Source organism: Microcaecilia unicolor, chromosome 5 (genome assembly GCF_901765095.1).
Source record: "Microcaecilia unicolor chromosome 5, aMicUni1.1, whole genome shotgun sequence".
Classification (NCBI taxonomy): Eukaryota; Metazoa; Chordata; class Amphibia; order Gymnophiona; family Siphonopidae; genus Microcaecilia; species Microcaecilia unicolor.
Genome location: NC_044035.1, coordinates 232,213,585 through 232,233,078, shown reverse-complemented (window position 1 = coordinate 232,233,078; position 19,494 = coordinate 232,213,585). Strand labels below are relative to the sequence as shown.

The window sequence follows — 19,494 nt, the reverse complement described above, 5'->3', positions numbered from 1 at the left end:
ACGCAGCGCTGTACAAGTTTAGCATGGGGAAGGACAGTCCCTGCTCAAGAGAGCTTACAATCTAAAGGTTACAAACTATGTAGTCAGTGTAGGTAACTTACAACTTAGGTAGTCAATGTAGGTAGCTTACAATCTAAAGGTTATAAACTATGTAGTCAGTGGAGGTGACATGGATGGGGAAGGTGGTTAGGCGCCAAAAGCAAGGGAGAAGAGATGGGCTTTGAGTAAGGACTTGAAGATGGGCAGGGAGGGCGCATGGCGTATGGGCTCGGGAAGTCTGTTCCAGGCATAAGGTGATGCGAGGCAGAAGGGGCGGAGTCTGGAGTTAGCGGTGGTAGAGAAGGGTACAGATAGTAGTGATTTGTCCTGAGAGCGGAGGTTACGGGTGGGAACATACGGGGAGAGGAGGGTAGAGAGGTAAAGGGGGGCTGCAGATTGAGTGCACTTGAAGGTCAATAGGAGAAGCTTGAACTGTATACGGTAGCGGATCGGGAGCCAGTGAAGCGACTTGAGGAGAGGGGTGATATGAGAGTATCGATTCACGCGGTAGATAAGACGTGCGGCGGAATTTTGAACATATTGAAGGGGGGATAGATGGCTAAGTGGGAGGCCAGTGAGAAGAAGGTTGCAATAGTCAAGACGAGAGGTAACGAGCGAGTGGTCTGTTCAGAGAGGAATGGGCGAATTTTGCTAATATTAAAGAGGAAGAAGTGACAGGTTTTAGCTGTCTGCTGGATATGGGCAGAGAAGGAGAGGGAGGAGTCGAAGATGACTCCGAGATTGCGGGCTGAAGAGACGGGGAGGATGAGGGCGTTGTCAACAGAGACGGAAAGTGGGGGAAGAGGAGAAGAGGGTTTGGGTGGAAAGACAAGGAGCTCGGTCTTTGCCATGTTCAGTTTCAGATGCCGGTTGGACATCCAGGCAGCGATGTCAGAGAGGCAGGCAGAAACTTTAGCCTAGGTTTCGACTGTGATGTCGGGAGTGGAGAGATAAAGCTGGGTGTCATCAGCATAGAGATGGTACTGGAAACCATGTGATGAGATCAGCGAGCCCAGGGAAGAGGTGTAGATCGAGAAAAGAAGCGGTCCAAGGACAGATCCTTGAGGAACCCCAACAGAGAGCGGGATGGGGGTGGAAGAAGAGCCATTAGAAAATACTCTGAAGGTGCGTTGGGAAAGGTACGAAGAGAACCAGGAGAGGACGGAGCCCTGGAACCCGAATGAGGACAGTGTGTCAAGAAGTAAATTATGATTAACGGCGTCAAAGGCGGCAGATAGGTCGAGGAGGATGAGGATGGAATAGTGACCTTTGGATTTGGCAAGGAACAGGTCATTGCAGACTTTAGAGAGTGCTGTTTCTGTCGAGTGTAGTGGGCGAAAGCCGGATTGAAGCGGATCGAGGACGGCCTGAGAGGAGAGGAAATCGAGGCAGCGGCTGTGGACAGCGCGTTCAAGTAATTTGGAGAGGAAGGGTAGAAGAGAGATGGGACGGTAGTTGGAGGGACAGGTGGGGTCAAGTGAAGGTTTTTTGAGAAGTGGTGCGACTACAGCATGCTTGAAGGTGTCAGGGACAGTAGCAGTGGAGAGAGAGAGGTTGATGATGTGACTATAAGCTGAGATTTTGCCCCCCCCCCCCCCCCCAAAAAAAAAAGCCAAATATTAGTAACTTGGCTTATAGTCTATTTGGAATAAATTTCTGTGCTTCCTGTAGGGGTCGTTCCCTGGATCTCACCTTTGTTGGGCCTGAGGCCTGGTTACAACATGAACCATCTTTTCTGAACCAATATGGATTCTGCAGCCTGAGGTCTGAACCATCTTTTCTGTAAGGAAAAAAACATGGATTCTGCATTTCTTTCCTGGCACAGCTGTGCTAGTGACTTCATCCAACCACAGGTTGTTTACTCACTTTAGCTTTCCAGTTATCTCCTGGGAAGTTGCATAGGACAGAGCTTAACAGACAGAATCTCCAGTATCATCTGTGAACTGCAGAGGAAAGTGTGGCAATGCGAGAAAACCACTGAAAAGGTGTTCTTGTTGGAAGCCCAAAAACCTCTCATTGTGATGACTGTGTGTAACCTGCTGGGCAGAGGTTTACAGTTCTTAATAGGTCCCTGATGGTCACCAGGGATCCAGAGGACAAGGTCAATCCTGGAAGCGCGAAAGAGTAAGAAGAACAAAAAGAGGAGAAGATGCATCTCTCTTGGAGGAGGGAGACTGATTTGCCCAAACACCTGTGAACTGTAATTCTCTGTGCTAAGTGCAGCAAAAGGTGAGTTTCCAGCTGACTGCAAGGCAAGGACACATTGGACTACAACTTTACAAGGAAAGGCTCGCAGGGATCTGCTAGAGCCTTTGAGAGGAGCCAATTCTTCATCCCATCTGGACTTCGAAGCCAGGACCTTAAGGGTGAGGGAAAAGGTTATTCCCTTATTAGTTCAGGGTTTAGCCACTTTTGGGTTTTGTCAGGAAAGGATTGGTTATTGAAGGCTTGTGGTCATTAGCCTACTGTAGCTGCTCAATTGGTAATTTCTTCTCAGGATAATCTTATAGTGGTATAATTACATTTACATGTGTATCTGTATATATTCATATATTTATTTTTGGTGTAATAATCAGTACTTTGGTGCACAGAATATTTTTTGTATCTTGTTTGCCATATTTGCTTATATAAAATAAATAATATATATTTTCACATTGGCATTAGTCTTTCATTGTAGACAGTTTAGACAGGACCCAAGGGCCATTTTTTAGGCACTCTCATATTCCTAGTCAAACGTGTCCAGAGTAATCTCTATATGATTGATTACCTGTCTCTAGTAGTGCCTACATTCCCCCCTCCCCCTGTAATGACCAGCACTTCCTTCTCACTTCCCACCCCCCCTCCTCATCCTAAGCTGACCAGCATTTCTTACCACTCTCTCCTGGCTGCTGCTGCTGCCACTGACAGGGAAGTGAAAGCAGGTTGGACCGGTGTGGGGGCCTTGAGAATCTGCACATCCTTAAGACCTCATGGTTTTCATCCTCTCAGTCTCTGAGAGGGTGGGAGCCAGGAGGCCTTCAGCATGTGCAAATGCTCAAGGTCTCACACCAGCCTAGCTTGCTGAGATGATACCAGAAACAGACTTTTTATATGATAAGTTTTACGGGAAATGTTCTAGCATTCTAGCTCTGTTCTATACCCACTGTTGGGAGAGGGTAAATGCAGATTATGTGGATATATGTTTGGATTTAAAACTGTATCAAAAATCATATATGTATTGGGTTAAGAGGACTAGTGGGACAGAGAGTGAATTATAGACATGTGGATAGAGACGAGACAAAGAGGAATGCTGGACATGACGTGAAGGGACTAGAGACACAAAGAGAGGATGCTGGGGGTAGGAGACTAGGAAAACAAAGAGGGCATGCTGGACATGAGGGGGGGGGGGGGGGTGGGTACAGGACCTGGGAGACAAGAAATGCAAAACATGGTGTGAGGGGAAGACAAGAGAGAAAGCTGGACCTAGGAAGGAGGAGAGAGAGGGACAAGGGAGGAGAGAAATAGAGAGATAGTGAGAAACTGGGGAAGGTGAGATTGAAAGGGAATGGGAGTGTGGGGTGGAGGTGAAAGAAAGATGGGAAGCTGTACAAATTGAAGACTAGTGGGTAAGGAAGAGTGAAATTTGGATAAAGAAGCAGAAAGATGATTGGAACCTAAAAAGAAGAGATTAATGTTTGATGTGGGGAAGGAAGTGAAGACAGGAAGAGAGAAAAATGAAAGAAACCAAAGCCTGAGACCACTCTCTTCCATTTTTCATTCTCTTCCTCTTCAACATTTTGTTAACACATTTTCTCCATTCTTCCTATGGGTACTCTTATTCCTGATCACTTTCTCTTCCTCCTCACATACTCAACTCTTTTCTCTTTCCCCTAAACCAGCAACTCTCTCTCTCCCTTCTGGCCCCACACTACCATGTAGCCCAGCATCTCCAAGTTTCCAAGTTCTCTATTTGATATACCATCAATTGGTAAATTCCATCTTAGCAGTTTACAATAAAATAAGTAATAGTCTGGCGCTGCAACCTTCTCCCCTTGCATCTTCCAGCCCAGCATCTCCACCTTTCTCTCACCTTGCTCCTTCCAGTCCAGCATCTCCACCACTTTTCTTTCCTCCATTCTTCAAATTCAATCATATACATCTCACTCTCCTCCCTCCGTCCTGTATAGCCATTTCCAGCTCTCCTCTTTCCTCCATCCTTCCAATTTAGCCATCTACATCTCACTAACCTCCCTTCCTCCAGTTCAGCCATCTACATCTCAATCATCTTCCTTCCTCCATTTCAGCCATTTCCATCCCTCTCTCTCTCTCTCCTCTGACCCAGTCCAGCACTTGCATGTCTCTCTCCTCTCTTTTTCTACCCTCTGATCCAGCCTCTAATTCTCTCCCCCACCCCCAAACCCTGCCCCTACCCTCAAATCTCCCATAGCTCCTTCCTATTTGCTCTGGTATCAGCATTAAAAAATAGTGATATGATGCAGAGCCTTTGCTCATACACACTGCAAGTTTCTGCCTGGTCTTGCCCCCTCTAATACACACTTCCTATTGTCATGGAGTAGGACTCAGCAGAGACTCGCCTCACACTTCAGCGGAGACTTTGTGGCATATCACTGTTCTTTTTTATGCTGACGTGAGAGCAAATACCAAGGAGATGTGAAGAAAGGTTTGAGAGGAGGAGCAGAACCAGAGAGGGGGAGCAAGAAGAGGAGTGGCTAGACCATATGGGAGGAGGCAAGCAGAAGAAATATTATGCCCATTCTGAACTTTAATATGATACCTCTGTCCCCATTACTAAAATCAGGGGCAGAAGATAGCTAAATAAGGAGGAGTTGGGGAAATGGGTCTAAAATAAGGTTACCAGATGTCCACGATTTTTGGGGATTATCTTTCTATGATTAGCATTAAAGTATGTGCCAATTTATTTTCTTGTACCAGAATGAGCTACCTGCAAATATTTTCTCATTTTACTGCCTCTACCAACTCAGGGCTAAAAGAAGAGCTAGAAAAAAGAAAAGAAAGAAAGAGCAAGGAGAGACAACAGATATCAGGGGTAATGAGATAGAAGGAAGAAGGAGAGAGAACGACCAACCAGCTCTGGCTCAATCTATTATGAGGAGGACCTGTAGACAACATGTCCGAATAGAAAAACTGTAACCCCACAAAATACAAGAGCAGGTAAATGCAGTAGGGTTGACCAACAAATGAGCACCTTATTGCACTTACAATTTAGCTTGCACACGATGCAAACGTGGTATTTTTGATGTTTGTATTTTTGCACATGCCTTTAGCATGATCTTCCTCTTAATCACACAGATCAAAGTGACATCCAAAGGATTTTATTAGAGATCGCTTGCCTTGTTGTTTTTTGGGACTCTTAATCACACAGATACATATTTAATCCTTCAACATCAACTGAGTGTAGGCTTGCATGGCAGACAAATACACACCTGCACCCATCATTCCTCTTGTTCTCAAAATACGGTTTTTATCTATCATCCTCCCTGCTGTATAGTATTTAGAGGGGCATTTTCGATATGACTTCTAAATTCAGTTTTGGAAGTTTTGTGAAAAACATGCAAAAGTCTTGTAGCGAACATGGCCATTTTCAAAACAAAAGTTTGGATTTTTATTTTGGTTTGAAAATGTCCATTTGCTAGACGTTATTGTGCTCAGTGCATCTATCTGTTAGGACCATTTTTGAAAAAAAAATGTCAAAGGGAAAAATGCACAAAAACAAGCCATCGGGATGTATGGGGGGGGGGGGGGGGCAGCATTCTTAGTAGACTGGCCACAGGGACACCCCAGGAGGCACTGCAGTGGACTTCACATAAAAGGTCCCAGGTACATATTCACCGTTACCCCTCTATATTGTAAGGTGAGCCCTCCAAAACCCACCAAAATCCTACTGTACTCAACTGTGCAGTACATTAGCCCTTATACCTCCTGCAAGTGTCACCTATATGTAGTTAGAGTAGGTTTTTGGTGGGTTGTGAAGGGCTCACACTTTCCACTACAAGTGTACCAGTTAAAGTGGGATATGGGTCCCCTTCTCTACTGTGCACTGCACCAACAATTAGGCTACTCCAGGGATCTTGCTTGCTGCTCTAATAGGACTGGCCATAACATCTGAAGCTATTATAGAGGCTGGAATGTACTCTTTCTTTCACATCTTTGGGGGATCACTGGGGGAGTAAAGGGGGGGGGGGGGGGTCATGCCTTAAGCCTTCAAGTGGTCACTTCATAGTTTAGGGCACCATTTTGCGACTTAGTAAAACTTCTCAAATCAGAGTTTCGAAAATCGTGATTTGGACGTTTTTCAGAGAAAAGCATCCAAACACCACTTTATGCTGTTCAGAGACATTTTTCTCTTTTGAAAATGAGCACTTTAATATCCTGCAAAAATCTCTTTGCACTTAGAATGGTTTTCATTCTTATTTCAGACTTTATCAAAGCAGGTTTTGATCTCTCATCAAATTTTCATGTTTTTAGTTTTCTATCCTGGATTTAGTAGTGTTTATTTGCAACTTATCTCAGATATGTTCAATTGTGTATACAATTTCTGTTCTTAGATGTATGCAATATACATATATCTTCGGCCCATTATTGTTTATCATTGGTTTATCTTTTGCTTTTTTTAAAAAAAGCAATGTAAGATTGCCTTTTAAAAAAATATATATGTATGTATAGTTTTTTTAAATTTTTTGTTTGGCCCATCACCTTTCCATGGGTCCTGTTTACTAAGGTGAGCTAGTGTTTTTAGTGAATGCTAAAAATTAGTGCATGCTAACGATAAAGACGCCCATAGGAATATATGGGTGTCTCTAGCGTTAGCGCATGCTCATTTTCAGCGCATGCTAAAACCATTAGTGCGCCTGCAGCGCAGCTTAGTAAACAGGGCCCCATATGTATTATAGTTTTTTCAAATTTTGTTTTGATTGGCCCATTATTTTTTCTTTTATTTATCCATTTTAATAAGGTTTATCATCTTTATTTATGTAAGTTTATGTTTTACTTGGATACACATAACATTTTTTATGGTTGTAACTATGTACATTCATATATACTTTTATGTAGCAAACATAAGTTTAGGTTTTTTGATTTTGTGTTATTTTCAATTGTATTTTTAAAAATTTTTATTTTTTACTATATATTGCTTGATTTGCAATTCAACATCAGAGTATTGTTGATATAATTTGATAGCTTCTGTCCTTTATACTCTGCACAGTTTTTGACTATATATTATTTACATTTTTATATGTTTATATATTGTGATAGTCAATTTAAACTCCCCAGTATTAATATCTAATGGACTCCTGATGCAGGCAGTTGAGCCAAAACATGGACCATGTCGAGTGGCTTGATTCTCTGAGATTGACTATTGATATTCCAATAAAAGACACTTCACGTAGTTGGTTTCCTCCCCTCGTTTGTTTGTCATCCCTGCAGCATCTATCTGGTCCTGTAAACACATCCAGGGCAGTGGACATAAAAGCAGTGCCGACGCTGGATTTATTTTTTTTTATATATATCACCGGTATGCCAAATGTGATGAACAAATATACCAATAAAACTTATATATGGAAATACATTTGGCATTCCAGATATGCACATAATCTAATATACATAACCTAATATTTGCATATCACAGTTTAGGAGAACAAAACACGAAGGAGCCTTTTTACTAAGTCACACTAAAAAAATGGCTGGCAATATTTTTAGCATGTGGGTTGCCCATGTGCTGAGGCCACTTTTAGCGCAGCAGTAAAATGGCCACAGTTTCTATTTTTCCATTCATGGTCAAGCGCTAATTTTCCAATTAGTGAATGGCCCATTAGCGTGTGAGCCCTTACCACCACCTATTTACTAGGCAAAAAGGGCTTCTGTGCTAATCGGACAGTGTGAAGCAATTTACCCATGTTACCAAATTAGCGCAGAACATGCCTACTCTCCACCTTCAAACACGCCTCCTGCACTAAAAAATATTTTATAATTTTTAGCACGGGATTGAGCGCATCCTGCGGTAGTGCCTTTTTAGCATGCAGTGAGCACACATTACTGCTTACTGCTTCTTAGTAAAAGGGCCCCCTAATGGTCCTGGTCCAATCACAGCACAAAATATCCACTTTTGTACTGTTAACGCCCAATGGAATGAACTGTATGCATTTGCACGGCTATCAGAATGCTCTGTCTAAGTTTGTGTAAAATTGTTGGCATGCGCATTATAAGGATAATTTTATATATTATTTTTGTGTGTAAAATGCTACTTTCCATGGGTAAATGGGCTCTTACAAAATTAGGTCATAAATAGAAGCGCACGTGGTGCAAGTTGGTGCATATCTGTACAGTAGGGTTGCTCAGGAACAGACTTTGGGTGGCAAATGAATGGAATGGAGAGTTACACATATACCCAGAATTCTATAAATGACGCTTAAAATTGCATGTGCAAATTTAAGCGTGTACTCACTTTGTGCATACAAATTAATGAGCCAATTACTGCTGATGCTGAATAACTAGGTGCTAATAATCAATCAGCAGTAACTGGACTTAATTCTATAGTTCAATTAACTTTACACACACATTTTTAATCATGTGGTTCTGAAAAGGGGGCACGGCCATGGGAGAGTCATCAGAGAATCAGGAGAATTCCTAGAATTTATGCGGGCTGTTATAGAATAAGGGGGATCCGCATCTAATTTAGACACAAGGATTTACACCAGAATTTACTTGGTATAAATCCTTGCATCTAAAGTTAGGCACTAACCCCTAGATTCTATATAGCACACCTAGAGATCTGCACCGAAAACCTAGCGGATTCTATAATACCGCGCATAACTCAATTGGCTCAACAACCTAATCAGCACTGATATCAGTACTTAAGAAATAATGAGCACTAATTGGCACTAATTAGAATTTATGTGCATAACTTGCTATTCATATTTTGAAACAAACTGCACCTTATTTCTAAGGCGTGCAACAAAAAGGAGGCATGGTTATGGGCATTTTGTGGGCATTCCAAAATTTATGCGCTTAATTATGGAATATGGCCCAGTGCGCCTAAATCTATGCACAGGGATTTACACCAAGTTTTTGCTGGTGTAAAAGGATGCGCACATTCTTAGGAGCTGATATATTGACTAAGCATATTTATATACGGTGCCTGAATCTAGGCGCCGATTATAGAATACGCTTAGTTGGCACTGATTTCAGCACCGTTTTTTAGGCGCCATATTTGGAATCTCCCCCAAGCATATTCTATAAATATAACCTAACACTGTTTAGAGAATAGTGCTTATTTAGGGCCCTGTTTACTAAACCGCGCTGTAGGCTTGTACACTTTTTACAGCACACTAATGTTAGGAATATAATGCTAACGACAGAGACACTAACGCTGGGAATATAATGGGTGTCTCTATCATTAGCATGCGATAAAAAGTGTGGACACCTAGAGCACAGCTTAGTAAACAGGGCCCTTAGTGTATTATTTTTTCAGCGTTGATTTTTCGGCTCTGTTTATAGAATTTGGTCCATATTGTCTGTGTATACATTTACACCTGCTCTCGTGCAGATGTAATGTCCATGGTTAATCCAGGCACAGTTTACACAGGACTTGTGCTAGTATTTTATAAAAATACGTAGGTGCCTGTGTGTCTGTATAAAAAAATATGCTAATTGGTGCTTTCCTGCCTTATTAACCTAGGCACCTGTTATAAAATTGTCCCTTCTATTTGAATACAATTTGTTATTCTACTGGCCATAATTTTTTTTTAATGTGTGCTTTAGGAAACAGAATTGACGTTCAGCACACAGTTCTAAAACACATTTTATATTACATTGCACACAGTTCTAAAACACAGATTATTACATTGGCCCCCTAAGTCAACTAAAGTTGAAATGCTCCCTCAAATGCATTCATAATAAACATGATTAAAATGTACTGACAAAACACAGAGTATTAAAGATTTTTAACTTCTAAGAAACATTTGACAGTCTCGGAGGTGCTTTTTTTTTTTTGTTTATCTGAACGCCAACTGTTTTGGGGCATTACAGGATGGATCTGGAAGTTGTTTCCCCACTGAAAGATATGAGTGAAGGTGGGGGTGGTTTTCTCCTTGGAAAATGTCAGCCTATTATAACATATTTTTGGTTTTATTATAACATATTATAACAACTTTTGGTTGTTTCTGACTGTCAGAGGGAGCTGGAAAAGAGATGCAAACTATAAGTCACACAAATACATTTCTGAACATTTTTTGCTAATTTATATGGGCAGTCCATAAATTTCCATGTGGTTAGCAATCCTGTGTGTTGAAAAGAAAGCTATGCACATCTGTTAACCTGTCAAGTACAGAAAGCAAAAACTGACTGATGAGTTTGCTTTGCTGCAGCGACACTAATATGCATATCTCCCAATGCCCTAATGGTTGATCCTTTTTATATTGATTAAAGAATCCCTTCAGGAGACGATGGTATCACAACTTCTTCAACTCTATATACATCATCTATATACATCTGTAGCAATCATGAAGTGTTAACCTAGGTTTGAAGATGGGAGTGTGAAAAACACAAAACTTCTAATATTTGGGACTGTAGAAGTCAGCTCTGAGTAGGGTTACCAACTAGATCCAGATGTGCCTAACAGGGTTAATCCAGTCCTGGGTTTACCCAATTGTATGCAGGGACTTGTAGTCTTGCTATTCTTAAGGAACGTAAAACGAATGCTACATACCTGTAGAAGGTATTCTCCGAGGACAGCAGGCTGATTGTTCTCACTGATGGGTGACGTCCACGGCAGCCCCTCCAATCGGAAACTTCACTAGCAAAGGCCTTTGCTAGCTCTCGCGCGCCCATGCGCACCGCGCATGCGCGGCCGTCTTCCCGCCCGAACCGGCTCGTGTTCGTCAGTCCCGTATGTAGCAAGACAAAGACAAGGAAAGACACAACTCCAAAGGGGAGGCGGGCGGGTTTGTGATAACAATCAGCCTGCTGTCCTCGGAGAATACCTTCTACAGGTATGTAGCATTCGCTTTCTCCGAGGACAAGCAGGCTGCTTGTTCTCACTGATGGGGTATCCCTAGTCCCCAGGTTCACTCAAAACAACAAACATGGTCAATTGGGCCTCGCAACGGCGAGGACATAACTGAGATTGACCTAACAACTTATCCAACTAACAGGGAGTGTAGCCTGGAACAGAATAAAACATGGGCCTAGGGGGGTGGAGTTGGATTCTAAACCCCGAACAGATTCTGAAGCACTGACTGCCCGAACCGACTGTCGCGTCGGGTATCCTGCTGCAGGCAGTAATGAGATATGAATGTGTGGACAGATGACCACGTCGCAGCTTTGCAGATCTCTTCAATAGTGGCTGACTTCAAGTGGGCCACTGACGCAGCCATGGCTCTAACATTGTGAGCCGTGACATGACCCTTAAGAGCCAGCCCAGCCTGGGCGTAAGTGAAGGAAATGCAATCTGCTAGCAAATTGGATATGGTGCGTTTCTCCACAGCCACTCCCCTCCTGTTGGGATCAAAAGAAACAAACAATTGGGCGGACTGTCTGTTGGGCTGTGTCCGCTCCAGATAGAAGGCCAATGCTCTTTTGCAGTCCAATGTGTGCAGCTGACGTTCAGCAGGGCAGGAATGAGGACGGGGAAAAAATGCTGGCAAGACAATTGACTGGTTCAGATGGAACTCCGACACGACCTTCGGCAAGAACTTAGGGTGAGTGCGGAGGACTACTCTATTATGATGACATCTGGTGTAAGGGGCCTGGGCTACCAGGGCCTGAAGCTCACTGACTCTACGAGCTGAAGTAACTGCCACCAAGAAAATGACCTTCCAGGTCAAGTACTTCAGATGGCAGGAGTTCAGTGGCTCAAAAGGAGGTTTCATCAGCTGGGTGAGAACGACACTGAGATCCCATGGCACTGTAGGAGGTTTGTTGGGGGGCTTTGACAAAAGCAAACCTCTCATGAAGCGAACAACTAAAGGCTGTCCTGAGATCGGCTTAGCTTCCACACAGTAATGGTATGCACTGATTGCGCTAAGGTGAACCCTTACAGAGTTGGTCTTGAGACCAGACTCAGACAAGTGCAGAAGGTATTCAAGCAGGGTCTGTGTAGGACAAGAGCGAGGATCTAAGGCCTTGCTGTCACACCAGACGACAAACCTCCTCCATAAAAAGAAGTAACTCCTCTTAGTGGAATCTTTTCTGGAAGCAAGCAAGACACGGGAGACACCCTCTGACAGACCCAAAGAGGCAAAGTCTACGCTCTCAACATCCAGGCCGTGAGAGTCAGAGACTGGAGGTTGGGATGCAGAAGCGCCCCTTCGTCCTGTGTGATGAGGGTCGGAAAACACTCCAATCTCCACGGTTCTTCGGAGGACAACTCCAGAAGAAGAGGGAACCAGATCTGACGCGGCCAAAAGGGAGCAATCAGAATCATGGTGCCCCGGTCTTGTTTGAGTTTCAACAAAGTCTTCCCCACCAGAGGTATGGGAGGATAAGCATACAGCAGACCTTCCCCCCAATCCAGGAGGAAGGCATCCGATGCCAGTCGACCGTGGGCCTGTAGTCTGGAACAGAACTGAGGAACCTTGTGGTTGGCTCGAGATGCGAAAAGATCTACAAAGGGGGTGCCCCACACTTGGAAGATCTGGTGCACTACTCCAGAATTGAGCGACCACTCGTGAGGTTGCATAATCCTGCTCAACCTGTTGGCCAGACTGTTGTTTACGCCTGCCAGATATGTGGCTTGGAGCCACATGCCGTAATGGCGAGCCCAGAGCCACATGCTGACGGCTTCCTGACACAGGGGGCGAGATCCGGTGCCCCCCTGCTTGTTGATGTAATACATGGCAACCTGGTTGTCTGTCTGAATTTGGATAATTTGATGGGACAGCCGATCTCTGAAAGCCTTCAGAGCATTCCAGACCGCTCGTAACTCCAGGAAATTGATCTGCAGATCGTGTTCCTGGAGGGACCAGCTTCCTTGGGTGTGAAGTCCATCGACATGAGCTCCCCACCCCAGGAGAGACGCATCCGTAGTCAGCACCTTTTGTGGCTGAGGAATTTGGAAGGGGCATCCCAGAGTCAAATTGGACCAAATCGTCCACCAGTAAAGGGATTTGAGAAAACTCGTGGACAGGTGGATCACGTCCTCTAGATCCTCAGCAGCCTGAAACCACTGGGAAGCTAGGGTCCATTGAGCAGATTGCATGTGAAGACGAGCCATGGGAGTCGCATGGACTGTGGAGGCCATGTGGCCAAGCAATCTCAACATCTGCCGAGCTGGGATCTGCTGGGACGCTCATACCCGGGAGACGAGGGACAGCAGATTGTTGGCCCTTGTCTCCGGGAGATAGGCACGAGCCGTCCGAGAATCCAGCAGAGCTCCTATGAATTTGAGTCTCTGTACTGGGAGAAGGTGGGACTTTGGGTAATTTATCACAAACCCTAGTAGTTCCAGGAGTCGAATAGTCATCTGCATGGACTGTAGAGCTCCTGCCTCGGAAGTGTTCTTCACCAGCCAATCGTCGAGATAAGGGAACACGTGCACTCCGAGCCTGCGAAGCGCTGCTGCTACCACAGCTAGGCACTTCGTGAACACTCTGGGCGCAGAGGCGAGCCCAAAGGGTAGCACACAGTACTGGAAGTGACGTGATCCCAGACGAAATCAAAGATACTGTCTGTGAGCTGGCAGTATCGGGATGTGTGTATAAGCATCCTTTAAGTCCAGAGAGCATAGCCAATCGTTTTCCTGAATCATGGGAAGAAGGGTGCCCAGGGAAAGCATCCTGAACTTTTCTTTGACCAGATATTTGTTCAGGGCCCTTAGGTCTAGGATGGGGCGCATCCCCCCTGTTTTCTTTTCCACAAGGAAGTACCTGGAATAGAATCCCAGCCCTTCTTGCCCCGGTGGCACGGGCTCGACCGCATTGGCGCTGAGAAGGGCGGAGAGTTCCTCTGCAAGTACCTGCTTGTGCTGGAAGCTGAAGGACTGAGCTCCCGGTGGACAATTTGGAGGCATGGCGGCCAAATTGAGGGTGTATCCTTGCCAGACTATTTGGAGAACCCACTGGTCAAAGGTTATGAGAGGCCACCTTTGGTGAAAAATTTTCAACCTCCCCCCGACCGGCAGATCGTCCGGCACGGACACTTTGACCTCGGCTATGCTCTGCTGGAGCCAGTCAAAAGCTCGCCCCCTGCTTTTGCTGGGGAGCTGTGGGGCCTTGCTGAGGCGCACGCTGCTGACAAGAGCGAGCACGCTGGGGCTTAGCCTGGGCCGCAGGCTGTCGAGAGGAAGGGTTGTACCTACGCTTACCAGAAGAGTAGGGAACAGCCCTCCTTCCCCCATAAAAACGTCTACCTGAAGATGTAGATGCTGAAGGCTGCCGGCGGGAGAATTTGTCGAAAGCGTTATCCCGCTGGTGGAGCTGTTCTACCACCTGTTCGACTTTTTCTCCAAAAATGTTGTCCGCTCGACAAGGGGAGTCCGCAATCCGCTGCTGGATCCTATTCTCCAGGTCGGAGGCACGCAGCCATGAGAGTCTGCGCATCACCACACCTTGAGCAGCGGCCCTGGACGCAACATCAAAGGTATCATATACCCCTCTGGCCAGGAATTTTCTGCACGCCTTCAGCTGCCTGACCACCTCCTGAAACAGCTTGGCTTGCTCAGAAGGGAGCTTGTCCACCAAGCTCGCCAACTGCCGCACATTATTCCGCATGTGGATGCTCGTGTAGAGCTGGTAGGACTGGATCTTGGCCACGAGCATAGAAGAATGGTAGGCCTTCCTCCCAAAGGAGTCTAAGGTTCTAGAGTCCTTGCCCGGGGGCGCCGAAGCATGTTCCCTAGAACTCTTAGCCTTCTTTAGGGACAGATCCACCACACCAGAGTCGTGAGGCAACTGGGTGCGCATCAGCTCTGGGTCCCCATGGATCCGGTACTGGGATTCGATCTTCTTGGGAATGTGGGGATTAGTTAGAGGCTTGGTCCAGTTCGCCAGCAATGTCTTTTTTAGGACATGATGCATGGGTACTGTGGACGCTTCCTTAGGTGGAGAAGGATAGTCCAAGAGCTCAAACATTTCAGCCCTGGGCTCATCCTCCACAACAACCGGGAAGGGAATGGCCGTAGACATCTCCTGGACAAAGGCTGCGAAAGACAGACTCTCGGGAGGAGAAAGCTGCCTTTCAGGGGAGGGAGTGGGATCAGAAGGAAGGCCATCAGACTCCTCGTCAGAGAAATATCTGATGTCCTCCTCCTCCTCCCACGAGGCCTCACCATCGGTATCAGACACAAGTTCATGAACCTGTGTCTGAAACCGTGCCCGACTCGACTCCGTGGAAACACGGCCACGGTGGGAGCGTCGAGAGGTAGACTCCCTCGCCAGCACCGGTGAAGCTCCCTCCACCGACGTCGTCGGGGAGTCTTCCTGGGAGGCGGCCGCAGCCGGTACCGCAAGCGGTACCGATGCCGGAGACCTCACCCCGGGCAAAGGGCCAGCCGGCGCCTCGTTCGACGGTACCGGAGGCGCAAGCACCCCCGGTACCGGAGGAGAAGGGCGCAACAGCTCTCCCAGAATCTCTGGAAGAACGGCCCGGAGACTCTCGTGCAGAGCGGCTGTGGAGAAAGACTGGGAAGCCAATGCAGGCGTCGAGGTCAGAGTCTGTCCGGGTGTGGAGGCGGTTCCGGGCTGTCCAAGGTGGAGCGCATCGACACCTCCTGAACAGAGGGTGAGCGGTCCTCCTGGTGCCGATGCCTACTGGGTGCCGACTCCCTCGGCGACCCAGAGCTTTCGGTACCGAGGCGGGAAGGAGACCGGTGTCGATGCTTCTTTGATTTTTTCAAACAAAGCATGTCACCGGAGCTTCCTGGTACTGACGAGGAGGACGTAGAATCCAGCCGTCTCTTCCTCGGGGCCGAGGCCGAAGAAGGTCGGTCTCGGGCGGGCTGTACTGCAGGAGCCCTCAGGGCAGGAGGAGACCCACCCGAAGGCTCACCGCCACCAGCAGGGGAATGGACAGCCCTCACCTGCACTCCAGACGAAGCACCACCGTCCGACGACATCAGCAACAGCGGAGGTCCCGGTACCACCGACGCAGCCTTTCGATGACTCGGTACCGACGATGCAGAGGGTCGAAGCCTCAATGCCGTCGATGCAGTCGATGCCGAGGTCGAAGACTTCGATGCTGTCGACGCCGATGCACTCGATGCGTCCTGTGCTGTTGTCGTCGAAGAGCCCGAGAACAACACGTTCCACTGGGCCAATCTCGCTACCTGAGTCCATTTTTTCAAAAGAGCACAAAGACTGCAGGCCTGCGGGCGGTGCCCAGCCCTCAGACACTGAAGACACGAAGCGTGCCTATCAGTGAGCGAGATTACCCGGGCGCACTGGGTGCACTTCTTGAAGCCGCTGGAAGACTTCGATGACATGGGCGGAAAAATCACGCCGGCGAAATCAAAATATGCGATGATAACGAAAGGCACCAAAAATAAGGGAGAGAAAACCCGTACCGAGGCCAAAAAGGCCGATCCCGAAAGCGAAAGGAAACTTACGCTGGGGGAAAAAACTGGAAACACGGGAAGGGACAAAGACCGAAGGTCTCTCTCTTTTTTTTTTTTTTTTTGCAAAAATCGCAAAGACGCGCGAGGGTCAACTTGAGGGGCACAAAACGGCGCAAAACACGACCATCCCGAGCGCGGACAAAAGAAGACTGACGAACACGAGCCGGTTCGGGCGGGAAGACGGCGCGCATGCGCGCGCGAGAGCTAGCAAAGGCCTTTGCTAGTGAAGTTTCCGATTGGAGGGGCTGCCGTGGACGTCACCCATCAGTGAGAACAAGCAGCCTGCTTGTCCTCGGAGAATAGGCAAATAAGAACTACAAGTCCACGGATTCAATATTGTAAGCCCAGGACTGGATCAACTCTGTTAGGTGAACCTTAGTTCTGAACCACCTAGAGTGATGTGTGTAAATATGTATTAGATTAAGTTTTACATTTTGTTCTTGATGTAATGTATGCAAAGATGAGAAGATTATGAAGTTATCATTATTAAGATGATACCATCCAATAATGATAATCATCAAATAGGGGTACAGACTCACGTGGGCCAAGGATGACATGTGCCTGCCCACTTTCAGCTCTGGCCCACCCAGCAATAGTACACCACAGTTGTAGCTGAAGACATCTACAGCCCAATATAGCTACCCTCAGACAACATCAGTGGTCAGTTCATGCACAAGAACTGAGTATGCACATGGTGCCAGTGTCAGCAGCTAGAAGTGCAGCCGCTGACTGCTGCAGTTCTCTGAGGGGAGTTGCGGTGGGCTGCAGATGTCTTTAGCTGGCAGTGCTTGGTGGAAATGGTCATGTCTAAATACTATGTGCATATCTACCCTGTTGTACTAGGATTCTATAAAACAGAGGTTCTCAACCCAGTCCTCAGAACACACCTAGCCGGTCAGGTTTTCAGGATATCCACAGTGAATATGAATGAGACAGATTTGAATACAAGGGTGGTAGTGGATGCAGATCTATCTCATGCATATTCACTGTGGGTATGCTGAAACCCTGACTGACTAGGTGTCCCCCAAGGACTGGGTTCAGAACCCATGCTATAAAGGAAAGTAGGCGCCCTGTTATAAAATTGCTCTTTACACCTGCAAACTGTCAAAACTGCTTTCAAGTTGATCCCAGAAACAAGTCACATCCTTTCATAGGGTTACACTCTAAAGTGCAAAAACAAAACAAAAATTACATGGAAAAACAAAGAATGTAAAGAAGTTACTAATTTGAAGTGTACAAGTCCAACCATTTTGTAATTTCAAGCATAACTCTCCCCTCTCCATCCTCCGCCCTAAGCAGAGGGATACAAAAATGCAGTCAGAAATGAAGGATCTGAGCATGAACTCCAAATTACAAGGAAATAATTTAAGTAAAAGTTCTCTGCAATATTTTACCACTTGTGAGCACTGGATGGACCATATCTGCAGGTGAATATTACAATTTGTCTGGCATGATCGACCCAACTCACCAACCAGTGCTGCTTATTTTAACTAATCTACATTATATGCAGTTGTCCCACAAAGCAAAATATAAAGTAATCTCTGTGCTCTCTCTCTTCTAAGGGAGGGACAGAAGAGAATCAGGCAGGAATATAAATGATGAGCAGGAAGTTTATCAAGACTACAGTAGATTTTAATATTACATGAACATTTTTGCAAACTTTTAATGGATGGATGGATCTTAGATTAGTAAGCAAGAGCGCCAAGAATTTTAATTGTCCCTACCAGAACTTTAGATTAGTTATGCTCAAACTGATCCTCGGCTATTCTTTAAGAACAAAAAAAAAAGCAGTATGTCTGAACAAAATGGAGAAAGAAAAAAAAAAAAAGCAATTTTCGGATCCCTGGTAACTACTGATGAACCACCAACTTCTACTCAGGTTACAAATAAGTGTGTAGTTTAAGACAATAACATAGCAACAATCTAAAGGATATTTTGTCTGTTTAGCTGATGATACTTTGGCTTGGAAAACTAACATAGTCTGGTTTTTCACCACCATTCCAGAACTTCTGAAGTAAGAGGAACTCAGAGATTCAGTCTTCCTCTTACAATCCTCATCAGAATTTCCTCTAAGTATTTAAACCGAGCCAATGCAGAAAGTTAGCTAGGTAAAACATTCCCTAAAAGCTTTACAATGCTAAAATATTTAATCTTTTAGGCGCCAAAAGGAAAAAGATATCCATATAATTGAAACATGATTGTTTATGTTATTCAAGTCTTGATTGCAGGTGCTGTGCATCTGACTGCCTTTTATCTCCCACTACAGAGCCTAACAGGAAGTTAGCTTCCTGATCTATTCCACAGGATGTAGAATGCTGCCATGGTATAGTACACCCTAAAGATCAAGAAAATAATAGATTTTTTCCTTTCAAAAATGTATTTTGCTACTCTGAATTGTTAGGCCAGAAAACAAAGCCTAGCCAAATGGTTTCACCCTTACCAGACTGCTGGGCTATGTTGCTTCTGGAAGCCTCTGTAGATAACCTTTGTTCACTGTCCGGTGAGGATAGTAAAGATGTAGAAGGAGGACTTTCTGTTGAAGATGTGGATGGTGGCTGGGCAGACATGGAGGAGGAGGAAGACTGAAGCAGCTGTTCAGATGATGCATCCAATTCCATTGCAGTCTCAGCAGGTTCTGAACCAGCAGTGGAGGTGGCACTTGTAGCCAAGGCCTCTGATCTTCTAGTAGAACCTTCAAACAAAGACAAAAAACTGACAGCATGAGATAAAGTATTTAATGCCATGAAGATGGAGAGAATGCCTTTCAGGGGAGATGGTAGAGAGAACTGTTTCCAAATTGGTGGCATGAGGAAACATCACCCTTTTGTATAGTTCATCATCCTTTTCGCTGATGAACAAACAAAATTTATAGAGCTTGGCTTTCCTTTAAT

The 19,494-nt window shown here is 45.6% G+C and overlaps 1 protein-coding gene across 6 annotated transcripts in view; it reads right to left on the bottom strand.

The window, feature by feature from the left end:
- The window catches only part of DCAF6 (DDB1 and CUL4 associated factor 6), a 540,954-nt gene that overhangs the window by 278,422 nt on the left and 243,038 nt on the right, over window positions 1–19,494 (bottom strand). For all 6 annotated transcript variants that reach the window (XM_030203854.1, XM_030203855.1, XM_030203856.1 and 3 more), the window contains exon 10: window positions 19,044–19,295. In XM_030203854.1, the coding sequence (XP_030059714.1) occupies window positions 19,044–19,295 (252 nt within the window). The remainder of the gene's footprint in view (window positions 1–19,043; window positions 19,296–19,494) is intronic.